The sequence below is a fragment of the Durio zibethinus genome, chromosome 4 (genome assembly GCF_047325235.1).
Source record: "Durio zibethinus cultivar Kanyao isolate XHJ-2024 chromosome 4, ASM4732523v1, whole genome shotgun sequence".
NCBI classification, from domain to species: domain Eukaryota; kingdom Viridiplantae; phylum Streptophyta; class Magnoliopsida; order Malvales; family Malvaceae; genus Durio; species Durio zibethinus.
In genome coordinates, this window is record NC_143165.1 from 493198 (window position 1) to 518020 (window position 24823).

The 24823-nt window shown below is 33.3% G+C and overlaps 2 protein-coding genes and 2 pseudogenes across 3 annotated transcripts; 2 read left to right on the forward strand and 2 right to left on the reverse strand.

The window, feature by feature from the left end:
- The first annotated feature begins 5015 nt into the window (after positions 1 to 5015).
- Positions 5016 to 10455, forward strand: LOC111286992 (vacuolar-sorting receptor 1-like). 2 transcript variants are annotated; one of them, XM_022877115.2, is made up of 12 exons: positions 5016 to 5608; positions 5916 to 6608; positions 7136 to 7224; positions 7332 to 7401; positions 7485 to 7568; positions 7985 to 8061; positions 8142 to 8223; positions 8321 to 8403; positions 8515 to 8581; positions 9189 to 9317; positions 9601 to 9707; positions 10139 to 10455. In XM_022877115.2, exons 1-12 carry the CDS (start codon positions 5314 to 5316, stop codon positions 10226 to 10228), a joined length of 1866 nt encoding a protein of 621 aa, XP_022732850.2. In that variant the 5' UTR covers positions 5016 to 5313; the 3' UTR covers positions 10229 to 10455. The 2 variants fall into 2 exon arrangements, with proteins under 2 accessions (XP_022732850.2, XP_089615066.1); XM_089758940.1 differs by having other exon boundaries at positions 8321 to 8581.
- A 118-nt stretch (positions 10456 to 10573) lies between these two features.
- Positions 10574 to 13276, reverse strand: LOC111286993 (protein FATTY ACID EXPORT 3, chloroplastic-like). The gene is made up of 7 exons (XM_022877116.2): positions 13027 to 13276; positions 12517 to 12913; positions 12247 to 12414; positions 12101 to 12147; positions 11922 to 11959; positions 11322 to 11414; positions 10574 to 10852 (listed from the first exon to the last, which is right to left on the reverse strand). Exons 1-6 carry the CDS (start codon positions 13261 to 13263, stop codon positions 11336 to 11338), a joined length of 966 nt encoding a protein of 321 aa, XP_022732851.2. The 5' UTR covers positions 13264 to 13276; the 3' UTR covers positions 10574 to 10852; positions 11322 to 11335.
- A 1105-nt stretch (positions 13277 to 14381) lies between these two features.
- LOC111287636 (putative LRR receptor-like serine/threonine-protein kinase IRK) lies at positions 14382 to 17152 on the forward strand (annotated as a pseudogene).
- A 413-nt stretch (positions 17153 to 17565) lies between these two features.
- LOC149518996 (uncharacterized) lies at positions 17566 to 23933 on the reverse strand (annotated as a pseudogene).
- Positions 23934 to 24823: the final 890 nt, after the last annotated feature.

A 24823-nucleotide genomic window follows, 5' to 3' on the forward strand; every position in this document is an offset into this window, starting at 1 on the left:
ATATGAATTATGATCTTTAAAAAAATTTTTACCAAAGAAGGCCTCTAATTTTTATTTTATTTTTTTGTATTTTGTAAAAATGTATAATTTTAAAGGTTTGGATGACTTACTCTTGAATGAACTGTATCAATCTCGTCCAGAAACTTGATTTTTTTTTTCTTAGATTTGTATGTCGAAACTTTAGAAACTTTATTCGTTGAAATTTTCTACCTTGGATATATGTGTTGAAATAGAGGAGACTTGTGATTTGAAAATTTTTAATTCATTTACTGAAAGATGTAACTAATCAAAAAATATATAAAATTGAAAAGAAAAATGGAGAGACATGTGATGCATTGTAGCATCTTATAAATTATGGACTGAAAATTCTCTTCCTATGAACCTTAATATTGATATTTTGGAGCCACCACTTCATAGATGATCAGCTAGAGATTGAAGCAGTTGATTGATTATTTTCAAAAGAAAAAGGGAAGTCCATGGCGTGGTAGTTGTGCAAAGGCAAGAACAAGAAAAAGGGCGTGGAATTGGAAATGACAAAAGCAATTTCATGGACAGAAGGCTTTGAAAGTGAAAGAAGAGAACAATTAAAAGTTCATAAACCGACCTTTGGCCATCAACCAATCAACGTATCTTTCAACGCTGCTTTGGAAAAAAAAAAAAAATTGCAAAGTGTGAATGAGAGAAATATGAAGTTACACCTGCTTTTGAATTCCACACCTCGTGGGTTTGGAAAGTGGGACTCCCCTTCTTATAATTTTGGGGCTCAATCACAATTCTCTTTCTGGTTAAAGCTAGTAATTTTTTACATATACATATTTAAATGTCTACTTGATTCGTCAGGTTTATGGATTTTTTTAAAATTTTAATTATAATTTTATACATAGTCGTAACTTTTAATTAATTTTTTTTCCGAGTTGTATGTAGAAAAAACTTCAACTTCCTATATGTTTCTAGAAGGCATTATTTAACTAAATTTATCCCAATGAACCATTTTATTGAATTGTTGCAATTGATATTCGATTCAAAATTAAAAAAAAAAAAAAAAAAAGAAGAGATCTTCAAAAAGTTAATTTTTATGATTTGATAAATTACCCAAATCTATTTAAATGTTCCCACTATTCTATATTTTCTTGAAAAAAAAAAGCTAAACCCAAGGAGATAAAAAAAACAGCCTTTCCAAAATTTCATGCCAATGCCTGTGCGAATGCTAAAAGATAAACATAATTGAGGTTGTTAATGTTATTCCCTAAATGCAAGATAACGAAGTGTGTATAACCTAGTCAATTGTTATTAAAGACAAATATTAATAGGTTTAGAATTTATCTACTTCAATGTCAATTTCATTTTTGAGAAAACTACTTAATCAACCCCACATATATGATTCTCCATACAATTACTCTTGAATCGCATCTTCATACTTGTTGTTTATGGAATAATTATTTCTGAAGACCTACTTCTCCACAATATTTCTATTTTTTAATTGTTTATTCATCCTTCCCCATTTGAAACCTTCATTAAACTTTTTGAATTGAGGAAACAACATTTTTACATGTGTAATTAAAATTCATTTTCATAAAAGCATGTGACTATTTATTTATATATATATATATATATATATAAAATTAAGAGTTAGATTTACTCATTGGTCCAAAATCTATAGAATAAACCACATTAACGTTGGTGCCAACAAGAGAATATGCTTTGACTTGCCCAATATTCCGGACTAGGCTGGCAACGACAATAAGCAGCAGATTTCCCAATCCTGCATGCGAGGAAACAAACTTTCCCAGATAGTAACTTAGCAACCTGGAATAACTAGTTGATAAGTTCTTAAATTACTATAAGTTATATACAAATTTGACTACTTCTGTTTGCCCTCTTCCGCAAAGAGTTTTTCTAAGGGAAGTACCAAAAATCTAACTGCAATAGTTGCAAATTAGAATAAAAAATTATTCCTGATTAATGACATTGACATAGTATATATATATATGGTCCATGCACTTATAACTGCAGAGTGCAGACAAGGACATGACCCTGACATATGAGCATCAATGATTCTTTAATATTAAAGCTGGTATAATATTGATCACAGCTTCAAATTATACATACTTGTCAGTGAAACAGTTGGTGGATGCATGCTAAGGTTGTGGGATTAAACTTGTGTTGTAGACATCTAACGTTAAATTTAACTTTCATCAACCAAAGAAGTGTGTGCTTTATGCAAAATAAGAATAAAAAATTGCTAGTTATAATTAAGCCATCTCAAGATAATATTAGTGATAATCTCTTAAAACCATTTTGTATTTGGAGAAGGAAGTTTGAAGAGAGAAATTAGGAGACGGAGAAGTGCGGTCATCAAGTATCAAGTTGGGCTGATCAGTAGGGTGGGTTAACACTTTAGTGGTTTGGGCTGAGAAAGGTTAGTGATGGGAGAGTTGAATGGACTCTAGGAAGCCTAGAGCCAACATAGAAATATCATGAACCATCATTAATGGTAGTAGTGGGTCGATGAATAATAAGGAAACGGGCGTTGGTTAGGACTCTGGCTGTTGGCCTTAATTACCTCTGCTTGGTTTGATATATTTTATTTCTCGAATGTAGTTAAAAAATTGGAATACCATTTGACAATCATTTTCCATGGTTTTTTTTATAGAAAATTGAGAAACAAGGATGTCTTACTAGCCTTATTTCATTGATAGAAGATGAAAAACATTATCTAATACTAAACAGGCCATTAGCTTTCATTCTTGTGCAATTTTTAGTTATATCTTATTTGCAGCGGCTTTTATATATATACAAGGTAATCCTTCAATAAACATTCCTGCAAAGGAGCCTAGTGTTTGGCAACATGAACCGTGTTGGGTTTTGGTATTCCCAATTTATAATTTATTTTTTAAAGTTTATATAGTGTAAATCATGCATTTTATTTTTTAAATATCAAATTGCATATTTTTATTTAAAATTTAAGTACCAAAATTGTTTAAGCTACATGTGATTATATAACTCTGATGGATTAGATGAGGATATTTTTATGCAACATAATCTCTCAAAATGTATGTTGATAACTAAAATCCCCGCCCCCTACACTCTTAAAATAATTATAAGAAGATATTTCTATTTTTATAATAACACTAATAATTATTAACTGTGTTTCACTTCGGGATAAAATGATTATTTTTTAATGATGGATTATTAATTAGTAAATTAAAGAATTAGTTAGTTAGATTAAAAAAAAAAAGTAACATAAATAAAATAATGCATAACTATTAGTATAGTTACGTAGTTTAAGAAATACTTTTCCATCTTAATTTGTTTGAGTAGTGTTGACTTTCATCGAATTTTTTTTTAAAAAAAATAAATTTTAATGTATTTAATGTTAAAATAAAATTTTTTTTGTAAAATTAAAAATGTATGATTTTTAATATAAAAAAATAAAAAAAAATTTTAAAACATAATTTTAAAATATTAAAAAAATATAGTTTTGAGACATATTAAAAAAATAAATAAATTGAGACTAAAGAAGTATTAAAATAATACAAAAAGATAGTGCAGAATTGCAGAGTTTGAAGGAGAATTATTTAACATTTTTATATTGTGAATAAAATAACATTTTAATTCAAAGGAATTAGAAAACACATTAACTAAAATGAACAATGTGAAAATTTACATGACAAAATCCAATGAAAATCCAATTCTACCTTTTTAACAAAACCATATATCAAACTTCATTCACCTAATAAAAATTTTAAACTTTTTTTTAAAGGCTCATTTATTTATAATTATTTAATTATATAAATATTTTTATTTTATTTTATAGTTTATAACAAAAAAATAATTCTAATCCAAATGAATAAAATAAAATAAAAAAAATCAATCTTCACGTAACGCATTACAAACCTTTGTTGCAAAAGCTTATAATTTAATATAAACTTTTATTCCAAAACCCAAATTTGAAATAACTTTCATCCAAGTCAAACAATTATCTAATAAATATCCTACTTATAACTTGTTTTATCTAATCATTTTTTCTTTATTTGTCAAAGCGGTCAGCGGCGATGCGACGAAGGGGATGGGGTTGTTAATTCGGCATGACGTGTTGCAGCCAATCAAGAAAAAGAACGCGTCTATTTCATGTTCCCTACCCTCTCGGCTTATTCGTTAAGGGAAATGACAAAATGGAGCAATGGTACAAAAATTTTGAAGTTTGCGGACATTAAAAAAAAAAAAAAAAGCTTAGAATTATTACCAGGTACGATAAAATATTAAAATTTTAATTTAATGATAACAAATAAATTTTGAATAATTTTAAATATCATAAAAGCTTTGATAATAATTAAAAAAAATTAAAACTGTCAGTTTATCTATAATTTAAAGGGACTATTTTAACTTTTTAATAAAAAAGAGAGAAAAAAATAATAAAAATGAAACTAATATCATCTATATTCACTAAATGAATAAAATTGATTTATTAAGATAAAAAATAATCATGAATAAAATTAATTTATTAAGATTGAAAATAATTTTGCTTATATTGAATTTAACCTTTCAAACTTATGATCTCAACAAATAATGGTCTTAACAAATTGGATCACAAAAAAAAAATTAGATTGGTAATAAAAAATCTAATTTCATTACACTAATAAATTTGAATTATTAATACATAAAATAATATCATATGATTTAATTATAAAAAAATAAATTTTTTCATTAACATCTTTCTTTTCTTTTTCATTTTCACTCTATGACACTTTCCTTGTTTTATCAAAAAATTAAAAAAATAAATTAACAAAAAAGTAAAATAAGTAGTCCAAAATACCAAAAGTGTCATTTCTTTATTAAAAATTTTATGTTATGATTTTAGCTCTAAATAATTCAAAATGTTACCTCCTTTTGTAATTATGTATTGATTATTCATTCCTCTCACGTTCGTTTAGATTTTTTGGAATTAGAAAAATAGAAAAAAAAAAAAATCTCTTCGTTTATTGTTTAACTAAATCTAAGCCCTTAAATTAATCAACTCGGTTTAGAAGTAGGTCTCCCGGCTATTTCCACTTTCTTCTTCTTTGCAGTGTAGAATAAGATAAATCGATAGCATATATAGCCAAAGCCCAATCTTTTTCTCAAACATTGGATTTTAACTTTGAAAAAGCTTACAACTTGTTCCAACTCTAGTTCTTCTTCTCTGAAAATTCACCTGATGAACCTGGAAACTTAAACTGCCAAAGAAGTTACCTTTATGCCAAGTTATTGATTTAAAGATTCCCCATCTTGGGTTTTTATCAGACAAAGTTTCTCACTTCGCATCGAGGAGAGATGAGAGAAAAATTTGAGTTTTTAATTTGCGTATGCATTTTCTTATGGGGGAATTGTTTGGGGAGGTTTGTAGTCGAGAAGAACAGCTTGAAAGTGACCTCGCCAGAGTCAATCAAAGGAATCTATGAATGTGCGATTGGTAATTTTGGGGTCCCTCAGTATGGCGGAACCTTGGTTGGCACGGTTGTTTATCCTAAAGCAAATCAAGGCGCATGCAAGATCTTTGATGATTTTGGTATCTCCTTCAAATCAAAGCCTGGTGGACTCCCCACTTTTCTCCTTGTTGATCGTGGAGGTCTGCCTTTTTCCCCCCTTTTTATTTCCCATTTTTATCTTTGATGATCCAATTTTGGAAGTAAATGATGTCAGTTATGATGGGTTTTGTTTACGTTATAGTTTTGTAAACGTAACACTTATGATAATTCAATGAAGTTTGTGCTTTATGACTTTTTACACTACTTGTTAAATTTAGCAGTGCCTGCAGTGTTAATTTAAACTTGTATGTCTTACGTATTTGAGTTATTGTTTCCATGGTTTCGGTTTTGCTCCTCTCAACTTTTAAATGCACCTGCTTATCATCTTTAACTTTGCTGTTCTGTCAGATTGTTTCTTCACCTTGAAGGCATGGAATGCTCAGAAGGCTGGAGCAGCTGCTATTCTTGTTGCTGATAGCAAGGAAGAGCCCTTGATTACAATGGATACCCCTGAAGAAGAGAATGCTGGTGTTGAATACCTGCAGAACATTACCATTCCATCAGCCCTCATTAGTAAATCACTAGGGGACATCATGAAGAAGGCCCTTACTAGTGGGGATATGGTTAATATGAATCTTGATTGGAGGGAGTCTCTTCCGCATCCTGATGAGCGGGTTGAGTATGAGTTTTGGACAAATAGCAACGATGAGTGTGGGCCAAAGTGTGACAGCCAGATAGAATTTGTCAAGAACTTCAAAGGAGCTGCTCAAATACTTGAGCAGAAAGGGTACACTCTGTTCACCCCACACTATATAACTTGGTATTGCCCTGAAGCTTTTATTTTTAGCAAACAGTGCAAGTCACAGTGTATCAATCATGGGAGGTACTGTGCTCCAGATCCTGAGGAAGACTTTAGTAAAGGTTATGATGGTAAAGATGTGGTGGTTCAAAATCTTCGCCAAGCTTGTCTTTTTAAAGTTGCAAATGAAAGTGGAAAGCCATGGCTTTGGTGGGATTATTTTACGGACTTTGCTATCCGCTGCCCAATGAAAGAGGAGAAGTATACCAAAGAGTGTGCAGATAAAGTTATCCGATCTCTTGGTACTTTAATGCTTTATACATAATGCTTTCTATTATATATGATTCTTAAAATGCGCTGCTCACAATATGGCTGCTACTATACTGCTGAGAAGGTGCTAGTGTTACATTTTGATTGATTTTATTTCTTTAAAAATGGAGCATAAAACCTCTGAATTGGTCCCCTTTTGTTTGGATAAACAATAAATAATTTATTCTTCCTGTTTACCCCCTAGTATATATCAAATGTTTTCTCTAACTTTTTCTGCTATATGTTTACCAAAGTTAATGACATTTGATAATTTGTTGTAGCACTAATGAATTTATATACATTTATCAGTGCATTTACCTATATGTGTATTGATGATGTATTTGTTTGTAACTCTGTGATTTTTTCGGGATCTAGAAAAGCAAAAGAATTCTTATTTGCTGCTGAAAATGTTGATTACTTAAATCACCTGTTAAGTATGGATAAAAAGCAAGCTTATTTCTTTAGATCTGACAGGTATTCTTACGTTTAGTATATTTGTCTTCCATTTTCTGCTTTATAGGTGTTGATCTCACTGAAATAGATAAATGTATTGGAGACACTGAGGCTGATGTGGACAACCCAGTTCTTAAAACTGAACAAGATGCGCAGGTCAGGCTATTATTCTTAGACTTTACAAGTTTAAAGAATTCCTGAAGTCCCATCTTTGTAATATCTCGTCATTGAGGTTCTCATCTATGCTGTAATTCTGGTTTCAGATTGGCAAAGGCTCCCGTGGAGATGTAACTATACTGCCAACTCTTGTGATAAATAATGGACAGTATAGAGGTTTGAATCAGAATTTAGTGTTATTGCAGCAATATGATTGCATGAATTACCTTTTTTAACCCATACCTTTTTTATGGATTCAGGGAAGTTGGACAAAGGAGCTGTTCTCAAGGCAATTTGTGCAGGTTTTCTAGAGACTACAGAGCCAGCAATTTGTTTAAGTGAAGGTTATCATCTATCGCACTCAATTCACATACATTTTTCTTCTTGTGGTCTCCTTTGAAACATTTAAATTTTATGGCATTCAACAATCATCATTTTATTGGCCAAAAACAAAAAAAAAACATTTTATTGCATAGTCAGCACATGCTATGCCCTCCTTTATTTATCAATGAACCAAATGAAAGAGTTACTTCAGTGTTGTTGAGTGGTAAAATGATTACAGAAACTGTCCTTTATTAGCAGCAGACCTTTTCTCACATATCTATTTCAGTGTTTCTGATGAGCTTCAGTAAAGTAATAGTTATCTCTTTACAGAGTTTTTCCCATGCTGTTATAGTTAGACAATGATAAATTTGTATTTGTGTGTAGAGACTACCATAGAGATAATATTAATTATTTTATTATGTATTGTCCTTGGCAGATATACAAACTAATGAGTGCTTAGAAAACAATGGTGGGTGCTGGCAGGACAAGACTGCTAACATTACTGCGTGCAGGGTATGTCAGTTACGGAAAATTTTTGTAGTTCAACTATATGTTCATTTTGACTCTTTTGCTGATGCCTTTTTTACTTTTAGGATACCTTCCGTGGACGAGTGTGTGAGTGCCCAATGGTTAATGGTGTGAAGTTTTCAGGAGATGGTTATACACATTGTGAAGGTAAATATTTTTCCTTAGCAAGGAAGACAGTGTGAAATTATACAACTCGTTTATGCTTAGTTCCTATGCTATAAGATCTGCTTTTCTGATTTAACAGCTTCTGCGGCTTTACGTTGTGAAATCAATAATGGAGGATGTTGGAGGAAAACACAGGAAGGAAGGACATACTCTGCCTGTGTTGTGAGTGCCTCTCCGTGTCTGTCTGTCTCCATCACTGTTTCTCTCTCTCTCCCTCTCTCTCATTTTTCCTGTTTCTTAGTTGTTTGGTTCTGTAATGGATTGATTGTTCAGGATGATCATTCACATGGTTGCAAGTGCCCGCCTGGGTTCAAGGGGGATGGAGTCAACAGCTGCGAAGGTACTAGGATTTCTTTATCTGGTTTCTTCATTTAATATCATCAAGAGTTATGTTCAACACTAGAAATAGACAACTCATTGAGATTTTTGTAGTCTGTTTTTATTAAATTTCTGGAACCCATGTGAATTGTAAGATGATTAACTGATACAGGTTATCTTATCTAGATTTATATTATAATGTGTGTGTGTGTGTGTGTGTGAAGAATGATTTCTTCAGTGGAAGATATTTCTAGTAGCAGGAACTTTTGGTCGCTAGCCTTCTATAGCCCTATTTGATGCAGTATTTTAGTCTCAATTTGTGTTCTAGGCATCTAAAGTGCTTTGATAGGAGTCTGGTGAAATCTTAAATCACTTCTAGAGGTTTTTGACCTAGGAGGAACTTCTGGTAAAAGCTGAAGTCTTGGTGCCTTCTATAAGAAAAGGATGAGTGGAGCTTTATATAAGTGCATAAAATATGGATGTTCTATAAACCATCTTATGATATTTTCTTTTCGGCAAAGCTTTTAACCAAACGGTGCCCCTTTTTACAGCTGCATCAAAGAAGTTTTAAGCTTTATAATCATTTATATCTCGGTTGGTGAACCATTTCTCACATTTGATTCTCCCAGATGTCGATGAGTGCAAGGAGAAGCTGGCCTGCCAATGTCCTGGGTGCAAATGCAAAAATACCTGGGGCAGTTATGAGTGCAGCTGTAGTAGTGGCTTGTTGTACATGCGAGAGCTTGCCGTATGCATCCGTGAGTATCCTTGCGGCCTGCTGTGATGGACAGCATTTTATGCCATCTTACTCTTTGTAGGATGGTCTCAATTGGCTATAATTTTTTTCTTATAATGTGTTCATACATCTTGTACTGTGTTTGGAAATGCTGGTGTTGGGTATAAGATTAAGCTAATTGTCCATTCAATTGCTCAATTTGGAGATTGGCATATCATGTTGAATGGCATTTAGGACCTCGCAAGACCCCTCAAATTCATTGTTTTGTTCGATACTGCTGATATGTTCTATTGCAAAATATCCAGGCAAGGATGTTAAAACAGAGGTAAGCTGGGGCTTCGTTTGGGCAATAATTCTTGGATTGGTTGCTGCTGGAGCTGCAGGATATGCCATTTACAAATACAGAATCCGGGTGAGATTGTTGTTGCACTAATATATCAGGTGTTCCTATGTATTCCCCATAGATTATAGATCACATTTTAGAACCAATTTAGGTATTCTTGATAAGAGGCATCACATGGTTGTTAGATGCCTGGGTTGATCACGTGAGCAGACCTTTATAATCTTGAGTCAAACTTAATTAATCTGGTTTGACGTTGTTTCTTGTTCAGTTTGGCCTTAAGTTTAGAAACCAAACTACAACATCTGAAGTTCAAGTCGCATCAAACCCCCTCAAATTGATCCAAATAGTGCACAGTTGTAGTTAGGAGTTAGGACGCACCAAAGCACTTGACACTGTTTCTAGTAAGAACAGGCGTAGATGGTCAGACAAAGTGGGAAAGGAGCACATTTTTCTATCAATAATGGTGAAGTCATTTTTATTTGTTCTTGAACTTCATGCAGAGATACATGGATTCAGAGATTCGGGCTATAATGGCACAATACATGCCATTGGATAATCAACCTAATAATGTTCACCATCCAGATATCTAAAGCAGCTGGATTGCTAGCAACTGCCGGGAGGACAAGAGGCTGGCACAATGGTGGCTGCATTCCCTTATTTTATTGTGTTATTAGTAGGTGTGTAATGTATTCAGTCAGTTGCTCTACTTATCTAGTGGGAAGTTGGTTTCTGTTTGACAATGTAAATCTAAATTATAAGGGATGCACATAATTCCAGTTTCATAGGAAAATTTTTAATTTGCATGGCCATTCATCGACTTGTTTGGGGTTTTTTTTTTTCTTTAATTTTTTTCTTAAATTCCTTTAGTATTTTATGCTCCCAATTATTATGTTGCAAATCTCATATGAAATTGACCTGTGTATACTAGGTTTGACTGGAAAGAAACGGACAATTATTATTTAAAGCCTCTGATGGACATAGGGGAAGAACAAAATAATTTTTTTCATCGCCAAGCACTCCACTCCATTCTTTAAACTACCACTCATGTCATCATCCTAATGGATTCACAACACGTTATAAAACAACAAACTAAGTCTCACAAAGACTTAAAATTCTAAATTCGACAGCACCAAGAGCTTGTACTTTGTTCTTGTGGTATTAATTCCGCTTTCTTCATAGCCAAAATGATGCAGTATATGCATATATTTTCCTCCCTGTGTCAAGGGAAAAATTATTCTCAGAAATGTACAAGACAACTAGGAATTTTAACGATGGAATCAGAAATAAAAGTACCCTGCCTGAGAGATTCAAATTTTACTGAGAGAAAAGTTGTGTGTGTGGATGGGTTGGGGAGGGGAGGGGAGGGGGGGTTGAGGACCTCATGACAGAAGCTTTTCCAAAACATATTGAGTGCAGTCGTTTGAGAATAGAACCTATGTTGTCATGTAAAAAAAAATGAAGAATAACAAGTATACATAAATATGCACATATTTGTTGGGACAAGGCTCAACTCCAACTTTATATGCAGCAGATTCAAATTTTATGATAAACAAAAATAAGGTAAAGAATAGATAGGTAATGAATTGGAAAGTGCCCATAGATGGCGATTAGGAACTATTGTACATGTACACCATCTGGAGAAAAATTGAGACAGAACTGAACATACACATCAATAAAACTAACCTCAAAAGAGCACATCAGTGTTCTCTCCCAGGTTCCGATCTTGGCTTGTCATTTGGTAGAAGCTTATAGATATAGAATGCCACCACTGCACCACTGTGCAGGAAAAACAACTTGTCAGACAAGCTGAACTTTTGTTTACTATAATAAAAATACCTTCAAAAACTAAAGCTGTAGGTGTGAATCCAAATAAAAAATAAAATAAAAAAAGGAACTGCAATATATATATCTAACAGGGGTGTGTGCTAATGAACATTAACACATGCTTGCAAAGCTAATATTTTCATGCAACAGTGAAAGAGCAAGACACAACAAACTTTTCCAGAGGAGGACTTCAAGAAGCAAGATAAAAGATCAAACAGAGAGCGAATACGGTAATACTTAGTAACCGGACGCTAAATTCACAGATGGTATACATATTCATTCCTCTTTTATGCCAGCATAACTGAACTTTTCTCACCCTATAATCATGTTTTAGAATACCCAAGGTTTGTAAACTAAAAGCCATCCATGTCACACCCTTCTTAGCCACAAAGTTAGAAGCACCCTCTAACTTCCATGTACATAACAGAAATTTTAAAAATTCAAAAGAATCTTATGAACCTGACTAAGGTTGTGAGAAAGGTGCCCAGATTTGATCTCTGCAAAAAAAGAATAAGAACAACAGAAAATAAAAAAATAAAAAAAAAATCACTAGCTAGGAAAAAAATAGTGGGAATTTAAAAAAAAAAAAAAAAAAGAAGAAAGAAAAACAAAGTTATACACAGAGATAGAAGCCGCACCCGAATCAGCAAGCTTAACTCCCTCATAAGTATTACAGATGCGATGACTGCAGAAAACATAATCCCATTACTAAAATACAAAAGATAGCAATCTCTTTTCTATTTAAGGATGTAATAAATTTGCAAATTAAGAAACATGTAATAACCTGCTTGTCCTTTGGTGGCAAGAGGAGAAGACTCTCCTCTTTTATATGATTTTAAACTTGATAAACTTAATGCCAAAAGAGCTCCACCTAGAATTACACCGAACCTAATGGCAGAAATGCTCCCTGTCACCATGAAACAAAGGAATCCCCAAACTGAAAGAGTGAAACCTGCCAAGCCAAAAACCAAAAACAAAAAAGAAATCATTTTTTTTTTTTTTTTTGGTTTATACAATTAAATTGAGTATGAAACATCCAATGTATATACAATACCATAAGGTACCCCAACGTGAAAGTCGAGAACACTGGAAACGTCATTGATATCATCGGCAGACGAAGAGAATGTTTCGACAATTTCTTTGACTTGTGGAGGGGAATTCTCGGCTGCCGTTGAGAGGTAGACTTTGCCTTCTTCACTGATTTCTTTTGCTATTTCAGTCAAATCATCTTTGGCCTTTTCTGCTTGAATCTTAAGCTGCTCCGAAGTCTCTTTCAGAGTAACCAAAGCTTTCTTGGAGTAAATTTCGTAAGCTTCTTGGGACACGCTTTGCATCTTCAAAGTTTGCTCTTTGAATGTTTCTAAAGCTAGTTTCCATGCTTCATTTGATTCTTCTTTACTTCCCATTTCCACTTTATCATTTTCTCCCTCCACTTCTATTTCGGAATGCTTCTAAAAAAAATTCAAAATTTAAAAACCATTTCATTAATATTAATTCCAACAAATTTTAAAAAAAAAAGAACGAAAATTGTAAGTAACACAAAGTCATTGGAATTTCAACTCACGGATTCCTCGTGGGAAGCTGCCAAAGCGACGACAGATTCATTGAAGGAAATCCGTCTATCGAGAGAGCTAAAACCGAGTGTTAACCACTTCGGAGAGGCGAGAGAGACACTGCTAGAAGGCGGCCTGAGTCGCAGCGACGGCGATAAAGACAGTGCCATTGAAGAAGCAGAAGCACGAGTCGGTCTCTTCAACGGCTCAAAGGAGCAGCTAGGGTTAGGGATTTTGATCGATAACATTGCCACTAGCGGTAAAGCTTAATCATTGGATTTAGGTTTTTAAGAGAGACAAAAGGATAGCGAGGGCGACATACACGAGAAATTAAAAAGGCTTTTAAAACTTAAAATAATATAAAATAAATGGGAGTCGAAACGACGACGCTTACAGAACATTGTCATCGACGTGTCTTTGCCTGCGAAATAATCTTTTCGACGTTGATGTTTTGTTGACACGTAATCAGTAAAAAGTTTTGTACGAGAGGACCCCACAAAAAAGCTGTAGGTGGTAGCTTTGATACGGTACATAAAAACTACGTTGTTCTCGCTGGTCCACTTCTCGTTCTAAGTATGATCACTTATAATCACGCGATTCTGAAGTGTCGGCCGTTAGTTCTGTTTACTGTTTAATTTCTCAACCTTCTTTTACGTAATTTCTTTATATATTTTTTAATCCACATGCTGAATTTCATAAAGTGATTAAAGAATATATATTAATAAATTTTAATTAAGAAAACAAAATGAAAAGATGCAATAAATTTTGTTTTTGATTGACAACCTTAATATTATCTATCCAACAATACATAAAACCGGCCTTTTCGCAATGGAAAGATTTGAGGTGTGTGAGTGCCTTTATATAAGATTTTGAGTTAAGTTAAAATAATCGGTTTTAGAGCTAATAATATGTTATTTGAATAAAAAAAATTATATTGATATGTGCATCCGTGCGTGCCTGATCTTGCTGAAATACTTTCACAGACTCATCAAAGATGACCTGTTGAGGCTTTCAAAATAAGTGCATTTGGGCCTCCGTGGGGCAGATCTGCCCATGTTGAAAAGATTTAGAGGATATTTGTGCATTTATATGAGATTCTGTGGTAACCCAAAATAATTGATTTTGAAATTAACGAGTATTTTATTTATCCGAAAAAAAAAAAAAAGAACATAGAGACAAACACGGAAAAGATTAAAGAAATGCTCTTTTCCATGTACTAATAACATATATCACTGGACGCCACTCATCCCAGATCTTCATTATATATAATCCTATGTAGGGATGAATACGGAAAGTGTTACCCGACGTATGAGGATGTGGACAAATACAAATAAAAGATTATATTAACAAGTCTTCACTACTGAAATTGGCTGATTATAGTGATAATTATTTGTATGGTGGCCTTCCGTATTCAATGCAGAAGCTTGGTTCATGTACTTCAATCAGTTTACGAGGAAATTCTTTCAGGGGACAAGTTCCGGACTGGATTGGAGAATTGACAAGTCTTGAGAGTTTGGATTTTTCTGCAAATAATTTTTTCCTGGTGGAGTTCCATTTTCTCTAGGAAATCTACAGTTTCTGAGGAATTGAATTTGTCAATGAACCAGTTTGCAGGTGCATTGCCATAGTCAATTGCTAATTGTTTTAACCTTTTCACTATAGATGTCAGCCAGAATCTGTTAACAGGCAATGTTCCATGTTTAGGATGGTGTGCGGAGTACGTTGATTTCTGGGAACAAGATTACTGGGAGCATGGAAAGTCCTTTACTCACTTCAAAAGTGCCATCTTATCAAGGCCTTCGGGTCTTGGATCTTTCTTCAAATGCTTTATCCGGTGAAATTCCATCAAAACCTTGGGGTTCTTAGCTGCTTGCTCTTCTTTAATATGTCCAGGAACCATCTTTTTGGTTCTATGACGGCCAGTATAGGAGATTTGAAGACCACAGAAGTTATTCATTTAAGTAACAATATGCTGAATGGAAGCAATCCTTCTGAAATTGGAGGAGCAGTCTCGCTCAAGGAACTGAGGTTGCAGAGGAACATTCTATCTGGGAAAATTCCAAGTCAGATAGTGAATCGCTCATCTTTAACAACTTTGTAAGTTCTTCCTTACTTTTTTATTTATTTCTTTTAAGGGCTTTATGTTGAGTTATATATATTGCTCTTTAAACTTTTAAGGATTTCTTAATACTGAAAAATTTTGCATTCAACACATTCACTTTACACTATTCGGCTCTATCTATTTGATGTTAGCCATTACGACTGCCTTTGAAGCATTTATTATTCATGAGGCTGATAGTGTGCTTTTATGTATCATGGTTATTTGGATTGGCACTGATCAGGCAAAATACAGAATTAGTTCCTTAAATTTATCATATAATAAGTTTCTAAGTTGTTGTATAATCCTTGTCATTCTCTAGGGAGATGACAGGTCCCTTGCTGTTCCATAAGCTAATGGGTTGTTGTACATTGTTTTATTAGGGGCTCTTGCTTGCAATGTTGTAAATAGACAAAACTAGTTTTTGCTCTAATTGAAGGATTGGTCCATTTGATTGTCATTTTTCTTTTTCCCCTTTTATCAGCCTGTGATTGGATGTTCTCCTGTTTTTGGTGTCAATGTAGCAGAACTCATTCCACATTCAAATTTTTTACATTTTTGTTCTGGTTTCTGTTTAATTGGTACAGAATTTTATCCCAGAACAGCCTATCTGGCTCAATTCCTCCTGCCATTGCATACTTAAGCAACCTCCAGTATAGTCATTGAATGACCTAACTGAAAGCTTACAAAGAGAGCTAGCAAATCTTTCTAAACTCAAGTCCTTTAATATCTCTCACATATCTCTCACAATCACCTCCGCGGCGAACTTCCTCTTGGGGCCTTCTTCAACACCATACCTACTTCATATGTCTCTGGAAATACATCGATGTGTGGTTCCGTTGTCATCCGCTCTTGCCCAGCTGTCCATCCCAATCCTATTGTCCTCAACCCTAACTCGTCCAACTCCATTGGTGGCTACTCTCCAAATCACCATTGCAAGAAAATTGTGCTAAGCATCTCTGCCCTCATTGCCATTGGTCCAGCGGCTTTCATTGTCATTGGTGTAGTAGCTGTCACTGTCCTCAATATCCATGTCCATTCTTCTATGTCACGTGCTCCTGTAGCTCTCACCTTATCTTGAGGGATAGATGTTAGTTGTTCTCGCACCAATCATCCAAACTATGGCAAACTTGCAATGTTTTAAGGGGATGGTGACTTTATTGCTGGGGCTCATGCCCTGTTTAACAAGGACTGTGAGCTTGGTCGTGGAGGGTTTGGAGTTTTTTATCGAACAATCCTTCGTGATGGGCGTTCAGTTGCCATCAAGATGCTGACTGTTTCGAGTTTGATCAAGTCTCGAGGAGTTCGAAAGGGTGGTAAAGAATCTTGGAAAGACTAGACACCACAATCTTATAGCTCTTGCGCGATATTACTGGACTCCTTCATTGCAGCTTCTTATTTATGAATTTTTTTCCGGTGGGAGTTTGCATAAGCACCTCCATGACGAGCCTGGCGGAAGTTACCTATCTTGGCGACAGAGATTCAATATAATTCTTGGGATGGCCTAGGGTCTGGCCCATTCGCACCGAATTAATGTTATTCACTATAATCTTAAATCAACTAATGTTCTTATAGATAGCTCCGGTGAGCGCAAGATTGGAGATTTTGGCCCGGCAAGGCTGTTGCCAACATTAGACCGCTGCATTTACATGGCTTCTGAATTTGCTTGTAAGACTGAAAATAACTGAGAAATGTATTGCGTATGGCTTTGGAGTCTTGGTGTTAGAGGTGATAATAGGTGACAACAGGGAAGAGGCCAGTAGAATATACGGAAGATGATGTGGTGGCGCTGTGTGACATTGACAGGGAAGCGCTTGAGGATGGTAGGGTGGAGGAATGTGTTGATGGGAGGCTTCAGAGTAACTTCCCAGCAGAGGAGCTAATTCCAGTTATAAAGCTTGGTTTAATATGCGCATCTTAAGTGCCATCAAATCGGCCATACATGGAAGTAGTAAACATATTAAAGCTAATCCAATGCCCTTCTGATGGCCAGGAGGAGCTGGAGTAAGTGCTTAGAGATAGAGAAATAATGAAACATCAAGTGGTTAAAGATTGAGAAAGAATGGAACATTGCGTTCCTGGTGAAGAATTATACAGAAAGAAGACTCAATAGTAGCCATTGTTATCCAGTCAATTTGGAGAAAAAAAAATATGAATAAAATCAGAATACATTTGATTTCATGAGGTTTCCAGAAGGTAATGCCTAACAATACATAAAACGGTAATTATATTATAACCATTTTATCACATTACATGCCCCGGGTAAAAAAAATTTATCACAAACTCTCTCAAATGAATGCTCCTCTACATGTAGGAAGAAGGTAAACTCAAGCAGAGTGTGGCGGCAACAAACATCGCCATCACCCATGATAAAGGCTAGAAAAACATATGTAGCTCCATCAACGCCTTATAGGCCCTTTTTGAGGACTTCCTATCACCATGATGACTGCAAATGCTAGCATGGCAACTGTGTGAACCAATTTACAGTTATATCAAGTTGCCTGTTCCTTGTATTATCTATTCCTTTTCTTCTCTCCTTCGACTTCAAGTGATTCACATTCTTACCTTCCCCTTTTCCAGTAAAAAACCTAATCATCCCAGTCATTTTCCCAGCCATCTCTGTTTGAAGACTTAGCAGTGAGGCCATTTGCTGAGATATTTGATACAGGGCGTACCACTGGTGATTTCACTGCCTTCTCTTTATCCTGATCATCATCCCAACCCTGGTCCCAACCATCAGCTCTTTCTACTTCAGTAGCTGCCATGGATTCTGGCAATCCTATTTCTAGCTCTTGGTAAGGTATACCATCATACCGTCTCCTCTTCCTAACATGCAACAAGTGCAGGACACTCCAAAAATTACAACTGTTACAATCAAGAAGTACACACCATTTACCGGAGTCACCAACTTGTCATAAGAAGGAAGGTTTAAGAAAAAGTTTCCTTCAAATACAAGAGGCTTCAGAGGAAACACACAATCTCCATTTCCAGCACTTAAACACTAGCTCACTACTTTTGCTAACAGTCAAAGAGATATTAATCCAAAAACAAACAAGCAAATACAAACATCAACTCTGGATACAAATAAGCACATGAAAAGGGATACAAGTATTAAGCATGAACACTTTTTGGAACATTGTTCAGAGTCAAGAGTGTATAACCTCATAAATTCATATATCCTCATCCCTTATGAATTAAAGTTACTTAACACAATATATTATAGCATTGAAGCCAGTAAAAGGCCTGTTAAGTGTTGTTATCTGATATTAACTTTGGATTTCATGTGCATTTGCACTTAGTTTTGGCCTCTCTTGTTACCATTTGGTTTTAACTTTTAAGTAACATGCTTAACATGGTATCAAAACGATGTTGGGTTTATTGCCTCATTTGCTGGTTAGTGTTGGGCCTGTTGGTTTATTGTTCACATAAGAAGCCTATTGGTTTCAGTTGTTAGTATTGGGCCTACTAATTAAGGGGACTATTAAGTGATGTCAACCCACACCAATTGAGAAAGTTAGGGATTTTGTGCCTTGTTATTTAGGTTTGACCCTATACTTATTACCAATTAGTCTTAGGTAGATTGCTTAACAAGGTACTTTATAGCAAGCTTTTTAATATTGTTATACAATCAATTATCATTCAAAGCACATTTATGGCACGTTTGGGTGAAGAATTTTGAAATTTCGTAGCATTTTGAAATGCATCAATTCAGAATAACAAAATTTGTAATTGCATTGTTTAGATAATTATTTTTTAGAAAAAAAATTTAAATATTAGAATTCAATGAAATAAAAGATATAATTATAATAGATAGAGATAGAAAAAGCAAAATACTAAAAAATATATGTAATATGAGTGTTGTAAAAAGATGTAGATATAACAATATGCAAAAATTTAAACAAAATTATAATGAGTTTTTGTAGTTAAATTGAAAAAAAAAAAAAAAAAGCTGCATAGAAAAAGGAAACATAGTAAGTATTGACTTTTTACTATAAAAATAAGGAATTTCACAAATTCCACCTTTTTTGTTGGAATTTGAAAAGAGAATTCGAGTCCTCCATAATTCCTCATTCAAATTCCAATAGTTTTGATAATTCCAATTTTTATTTTACCAAACAAGGTAAGCTTATTTTAGAATTTAAAAAGTTTCTCTATAAATGAAATCCCTCCTTGAAATCCCTTATTCAAACGCACCCTTAGGGCCCCAACATCAACCAATATACAGCAGAGTAAAAACATCTTATTTTTTCCCTTTTTTATTCACTTAGCTCAGCAATGATTTACTAGAAGTCCTAAAACTTAGGCTTAAAAATTTTGTCACTAAATTTACATTTTAGGGTATGTTTCAATAAGTCCAAGGAGAGAGAGGGAAACTGTTATGCCCAGCCTAGCTGTTTCTTCTAACAATAATCAGTTGATAAACTTCACGCCTAGTTTAACAGCTCAGTAGAATCAATGAAACCTAGATGAGATTTAGAACTTCTCCTTTTGTTTGGCCACTGGCTAAAGCCCAACTTCAACTTTTATATGCTGAATCTAATACCTCCATAAAATAGGTCTCATAATGTCCCAATATTATGAGAAAAAAATTACTAAGGAGAAGAGAGAGAAAAAACATACCCTTTCAGTAACATGTTTTGGTACTTTAAGTCCCTTGGAAAAAGATTCCCCGGAAAGGCCAGCAAGATTGACTTTCAAAGCTTTTTCTCCACTATTATGGACCAGAACAACCAATTTTTTGGACTGTGGAAAGGACAAAAGGAAATCAAATAAATTACTCTCCCATCAGGAGTATTGATCACTAAAAATAACTCAATATATGAATTCTCCATTGCCAACAATCACTACGTACACAAAAAGTAAGTTCACTGTCTTCTTCATTTTTTACAATTAGAAAAGCAACGTGAATGGTATCAACCTGATTAAGCAGACAGTACATTATATACTTCCTAAAATTTACACGTATTTTAACTTAACATCTATACTGAGATCCATTTCTTAGCACCAGGACAAGAATATAACATTAAATAAAAATCCAGCCACGATTTGTTATAGATATGAGAACATTTTGTGTTCAAGAATTTGCTATTCCTTCTATTCCCAAATAATTATTCACTTATAACCCAATGATTAGGTAAATTCATTTAAAGGCATTGCAATGTGTTGAAATTTTCTGCCAGTTTTAACCCTGCGTAAGGAGTAGCTTTTATTTCTCTTCATACATAGTGATACAAAGGATACAAAAACATATACTATTCCAAATTGCTCAACTAGAACCTATCCTTTTATTGTCTTTAATTGAACCCTAATTTGTTTTACACAATTAACCTATTATTTTGATGGAATATGGTTAAGTAACTCATAAGAACCCAAGATCCATTGCTAGCATGAATTTTCTTTTGTCCTGTGGCAATAATGACATGGAAAATTTGACAATGTCAGCAGATAACGTGCCAAAATTTTAAAAAAGAAAAGCATTGATGAAGGATGGAAATATGCTTCGGGTTTGAGACAGAAACAGATGCAGTGTAAGTGAGAAAAAGAAAAAACATGAAAAAGAAAAGAAATGGAGGGACCCTGGTGCTAAACATCAGTACCAGGTGGTACATCAAGAGGAGGAGGTAAAAGGAACTAGTAGCAGATTGAGGACACATAGGTGGAGAAGATGTTGGTAGTTTAGAATGTGGTGAATCCCACATTGAGTAGAAAGATCACTTATATATGGTTTAAAAGAAATCACTTATATTACTTTAATAAAGAGTTAAGTGTTGAAGTGGGCCAAGTCATTTGGGTTTGCTAAGAATTTTTCTAGTAGGTCAGATAATTTTAAAAGTCAAAGATGGGCACTTGGGCTTGTTTGGCAAATAGATTTAATTTTTAAAATTTTTTTTTTATTATTTTTTTATTTATTTCGGAATATTACTGATTCTGAATAAATATGTTTGAACAGTGAAAAACATAATGGTACAAATAAACATATCCAAACAGGAAAACATGACTGTTTAAATAAAGTTTATTTAAACAATAAAACATGACTATACAAAATATCATGACTTTTTGAATTAACTTGATTGGTGACTATTCATTTATTATAAATAGATCTTTATGCCTAACCAATTTCACTACTTTTGATTCAGAGAGTTGGCTTTGTTGTATCCTATAAGTATAATTGCCTTTAAGATAGTGTTGTTCATGCCTCAAAGCCATATTTTCTTCTTTCTTACTATTTCTATTTTTCTTAATTTTACTAACAGAAGAAAGTTGATGGAGAGAGATGATGGGATAGAAAGCAGTAGAGTGAACAAGTTTCAGAAAAAAAAAAGCAGAAAAGGGAAATAAAATGGAAATAGAAACAGGAAGCTGCTTTTGCAAATTTTACCTGCAGACATTTTAAATTAAATATAAAAATGATTTGAACAAATATTCACCAAAGATTTAATTGAAAATACATTTATCACCTTTAGATGAATTAATGAAAACTTCACTAATTTTTAAGTAGTAGAGAGGATCTTCTCCCCATAAATAGATAGAATGATTGATGAAGATTATAATTTAATTATAACTTAGCTTAAAAAAGTTTATGCTAATTGTACTTTTAATTATAATTAAGATGCATTCATATGAACTTGTCTATTTATATTTCTAAATACATTTTCAATATTAGGGGTATTGGTGGAAATTAACCTTAGACTGCATTATCTATATATTCTTAACTAATATATCAACATTACATTCCTAGCAATTTAATATACACATTCACATGATTATCAAAACAGTTAACCTTATATTCATAAGAATTTAATCCATAGTAATCACATTCTTCACAATCAGATTCCCATTATTTATACTTCCTAGGCAGGCCAAAAAAACTCCTAAAAGGAAGTTACAATTCATAAAACTGTTCATGGCATTGAACTTCTTCATTTAACCTAGAACTTACACCATAAAGAAGCATTAACTTTCCCACCATTTTTTATTTTAATCTTAGTTAAGTGTAAATTTTAGCCTCCAAATCCCTTCCCCTGTTCTTATCTTATATATCACTACACTTGCAAATGAATGAAAACCTCACAGCATATAGATAACATTTAGAGGTAAAACATCACACTGGCAGAATTAAAATAAAGAAGTACCTTACAGCAATATCTTAAAAGGAACACAAAAGGAAAGTTATTTACTCTTGACATACATGCTTTGCAGGAGATATTGCCATCATTGTTGCTAGATACTACTATTTTAAATCCAGGACAAAAGAAGCAAAGAAAAGAACGGATAGAAATATTTCAATCCTGAGCTCCTACCTCCTACCTAGAAGGCCTACTGAGATTTTGTTGCCTAAGGAAAAGTGCAGATAGCCTTAGCGAGGGAACACAGGGGTTCTCTCTTGTTTCTTTTAATTTGTTTGTCCTTTAACCCTTGAATTAGTAGTTATTGTCAACTTTTAAATAATTACAATGGAAATAATTATTCAGTTGCAGTTGTATATATGTACCAGCAGTTGGCAAGTTTGATTCTTTAAGCATTCAACCAACCGACCACAACAAAACTCCTCACCTAAACGATCAATCTAAATATAAGGATACAACAAAATCCCAAAGGCAATTGACATGGGATAGCACCACTTAAGTATCAGATTCAATAATTTGTACATGGACACCACAGCCATGCCCATGCATTGTTTTACAATGATGGAACAGTTCACAACCATATCTTACAAACATTTCCAAAAATGCAACAAGCCTGGGGCATATTTATGCTTCAGTTGACAGAATGAAGAGAAAGTACAATTGATAACATATTTCAATGGACATAATTGCTCTAGTAGGCAGCTAATGCATACTCAATTCCACTTCAGTAATCAAAATAATCAAGCCATTTCTCTAATAAAGGCAACAGCACAAATCATTAGTTCATTTAAAGTTCCATATAAACATTAAATCACACTTTTTATTCCTTAGAATTCCACCACTACCCAAATAACCAATTAAAAAAAAAAAAAAGCTTAAAGAGCAATTGAATTACCAGTTCCAACACCCTTAACGCAGGCAGTCAAGGAGTTCCCGTCTTTGCAGCTGTCACCAACACCAACACACGTTTCCGCAATCCCTGACTTGGAACCACTTTCATCCCTATGTGTCTTCTTCTTATTACTATTCTTATCCTCCTTTGCTTCAGCTCCCTTCTCAGCATCCTTACTGTTTGGATTGTTTTCACTATCTATATTCTTTTTCTTCTCCTCATTATCCACCATTGTTTTTTCATTCTTCAAATTTAAAGCTAAACTTGAATTGTTTCCACTATTTTTCCTTTTGAAGAGGTGTTGGTCTGAATCTGTTTTATTCAACAATTTTGGATCCAATTTCGCTGGACTACCCGGTTTAGGATCCGATTTCTTGGCACCCGAACCCCATAAATGACTTGGGGCCGGAGAACTCTGAAATCGGGAAAAAATAATTTTTTAATACTAAATTGTTTAGCGAATAAAAAAAAAAAGAACGAAAAATAATAAATGATAGCGATAGACAGAATGAGAGAATAAATTAAAGGCGGCGTTGCGTTGGTGGTGTCGTTCTTTGTTGGAGATTCATCGGCTAAATATCGAAGCTTCCAAAACGACGAAGCATTGGAAACATCGGCGACGATTAAAAACAACAAAATCGTTGTCGTAATTGCATTTCTCTCCATCGCCCTTCAAAAAAATTAAAAAAATAACAACAAATTTCTTTTATTTTTTTGTTACTTTCGAAGATACAAACACTAACTCGAAAGAAATCATTAATCAAAACGAAAAAATTCTACAAAATTCAGCTTTAACAAAACGCCAAAACTTATATTTCACGCAATTCGCTTAAATTTTTAGGAATAAAAAGTATAATTGCAGACGACGAATGAAGACGATGATGAGGAGTAATAGTATTGAATTTCTGGTTGGTTAATTCACAAGAAGACAACTTAAGCTCACTCACTGAGTCACAACTTTTTTTTCTTTTGTCAAAGTCACGCACAATTTCTAAACGGTAAATTTAATACAAATGAATTAAATAGTTGATACGCGTTCATTTAACATTATATTAATTTATTAATTTACTTAATTATATCCAAATAAATACGGGAGAATCATTTAAATTTACTTATAAATTTTTAAAATTTCAAAATTGATGTATAAAATAAAATTTCACCTTGGAATTAAACAAAAGCCATTAAATCGATAACTGTAAACAACATTTAAAATTTTGAGATCATTAATGATATTTAAACATGGATTATTTATTTAAATTTTAAAATCATTAAATAATAATTTAGCTGGTGCTTTGAAATTTTGAGATGATTACTGATATTTAAAGATAAATTAATTATATATTTGGTACCAAAATTATAATTCAATTAAGTAAATTCAAACTTCTTTGTTTTAATAAAAACGGTTGTCCGCTTTACACTATGAAGACTATCCAGACATTTCCATAAAATCATTATGTAAAAATTAAAAAAAAAATCTAGAAAAACATTTGTGGTATATATTTTTCAGGGCCAACAAAAATATATTGTTGAATTAACATTGATTTTTTTAGTACCTCTTCTGTCCTTTTTTTTTCAATTATTTTTTTATATCCCAAAATTATATTTTATATTTTTTTAAACATCTAAAATTTTTAATTTTTTAATATTAAAATTCATGAAATTTTAATTTATAAAAATTTTAAATTTTAATA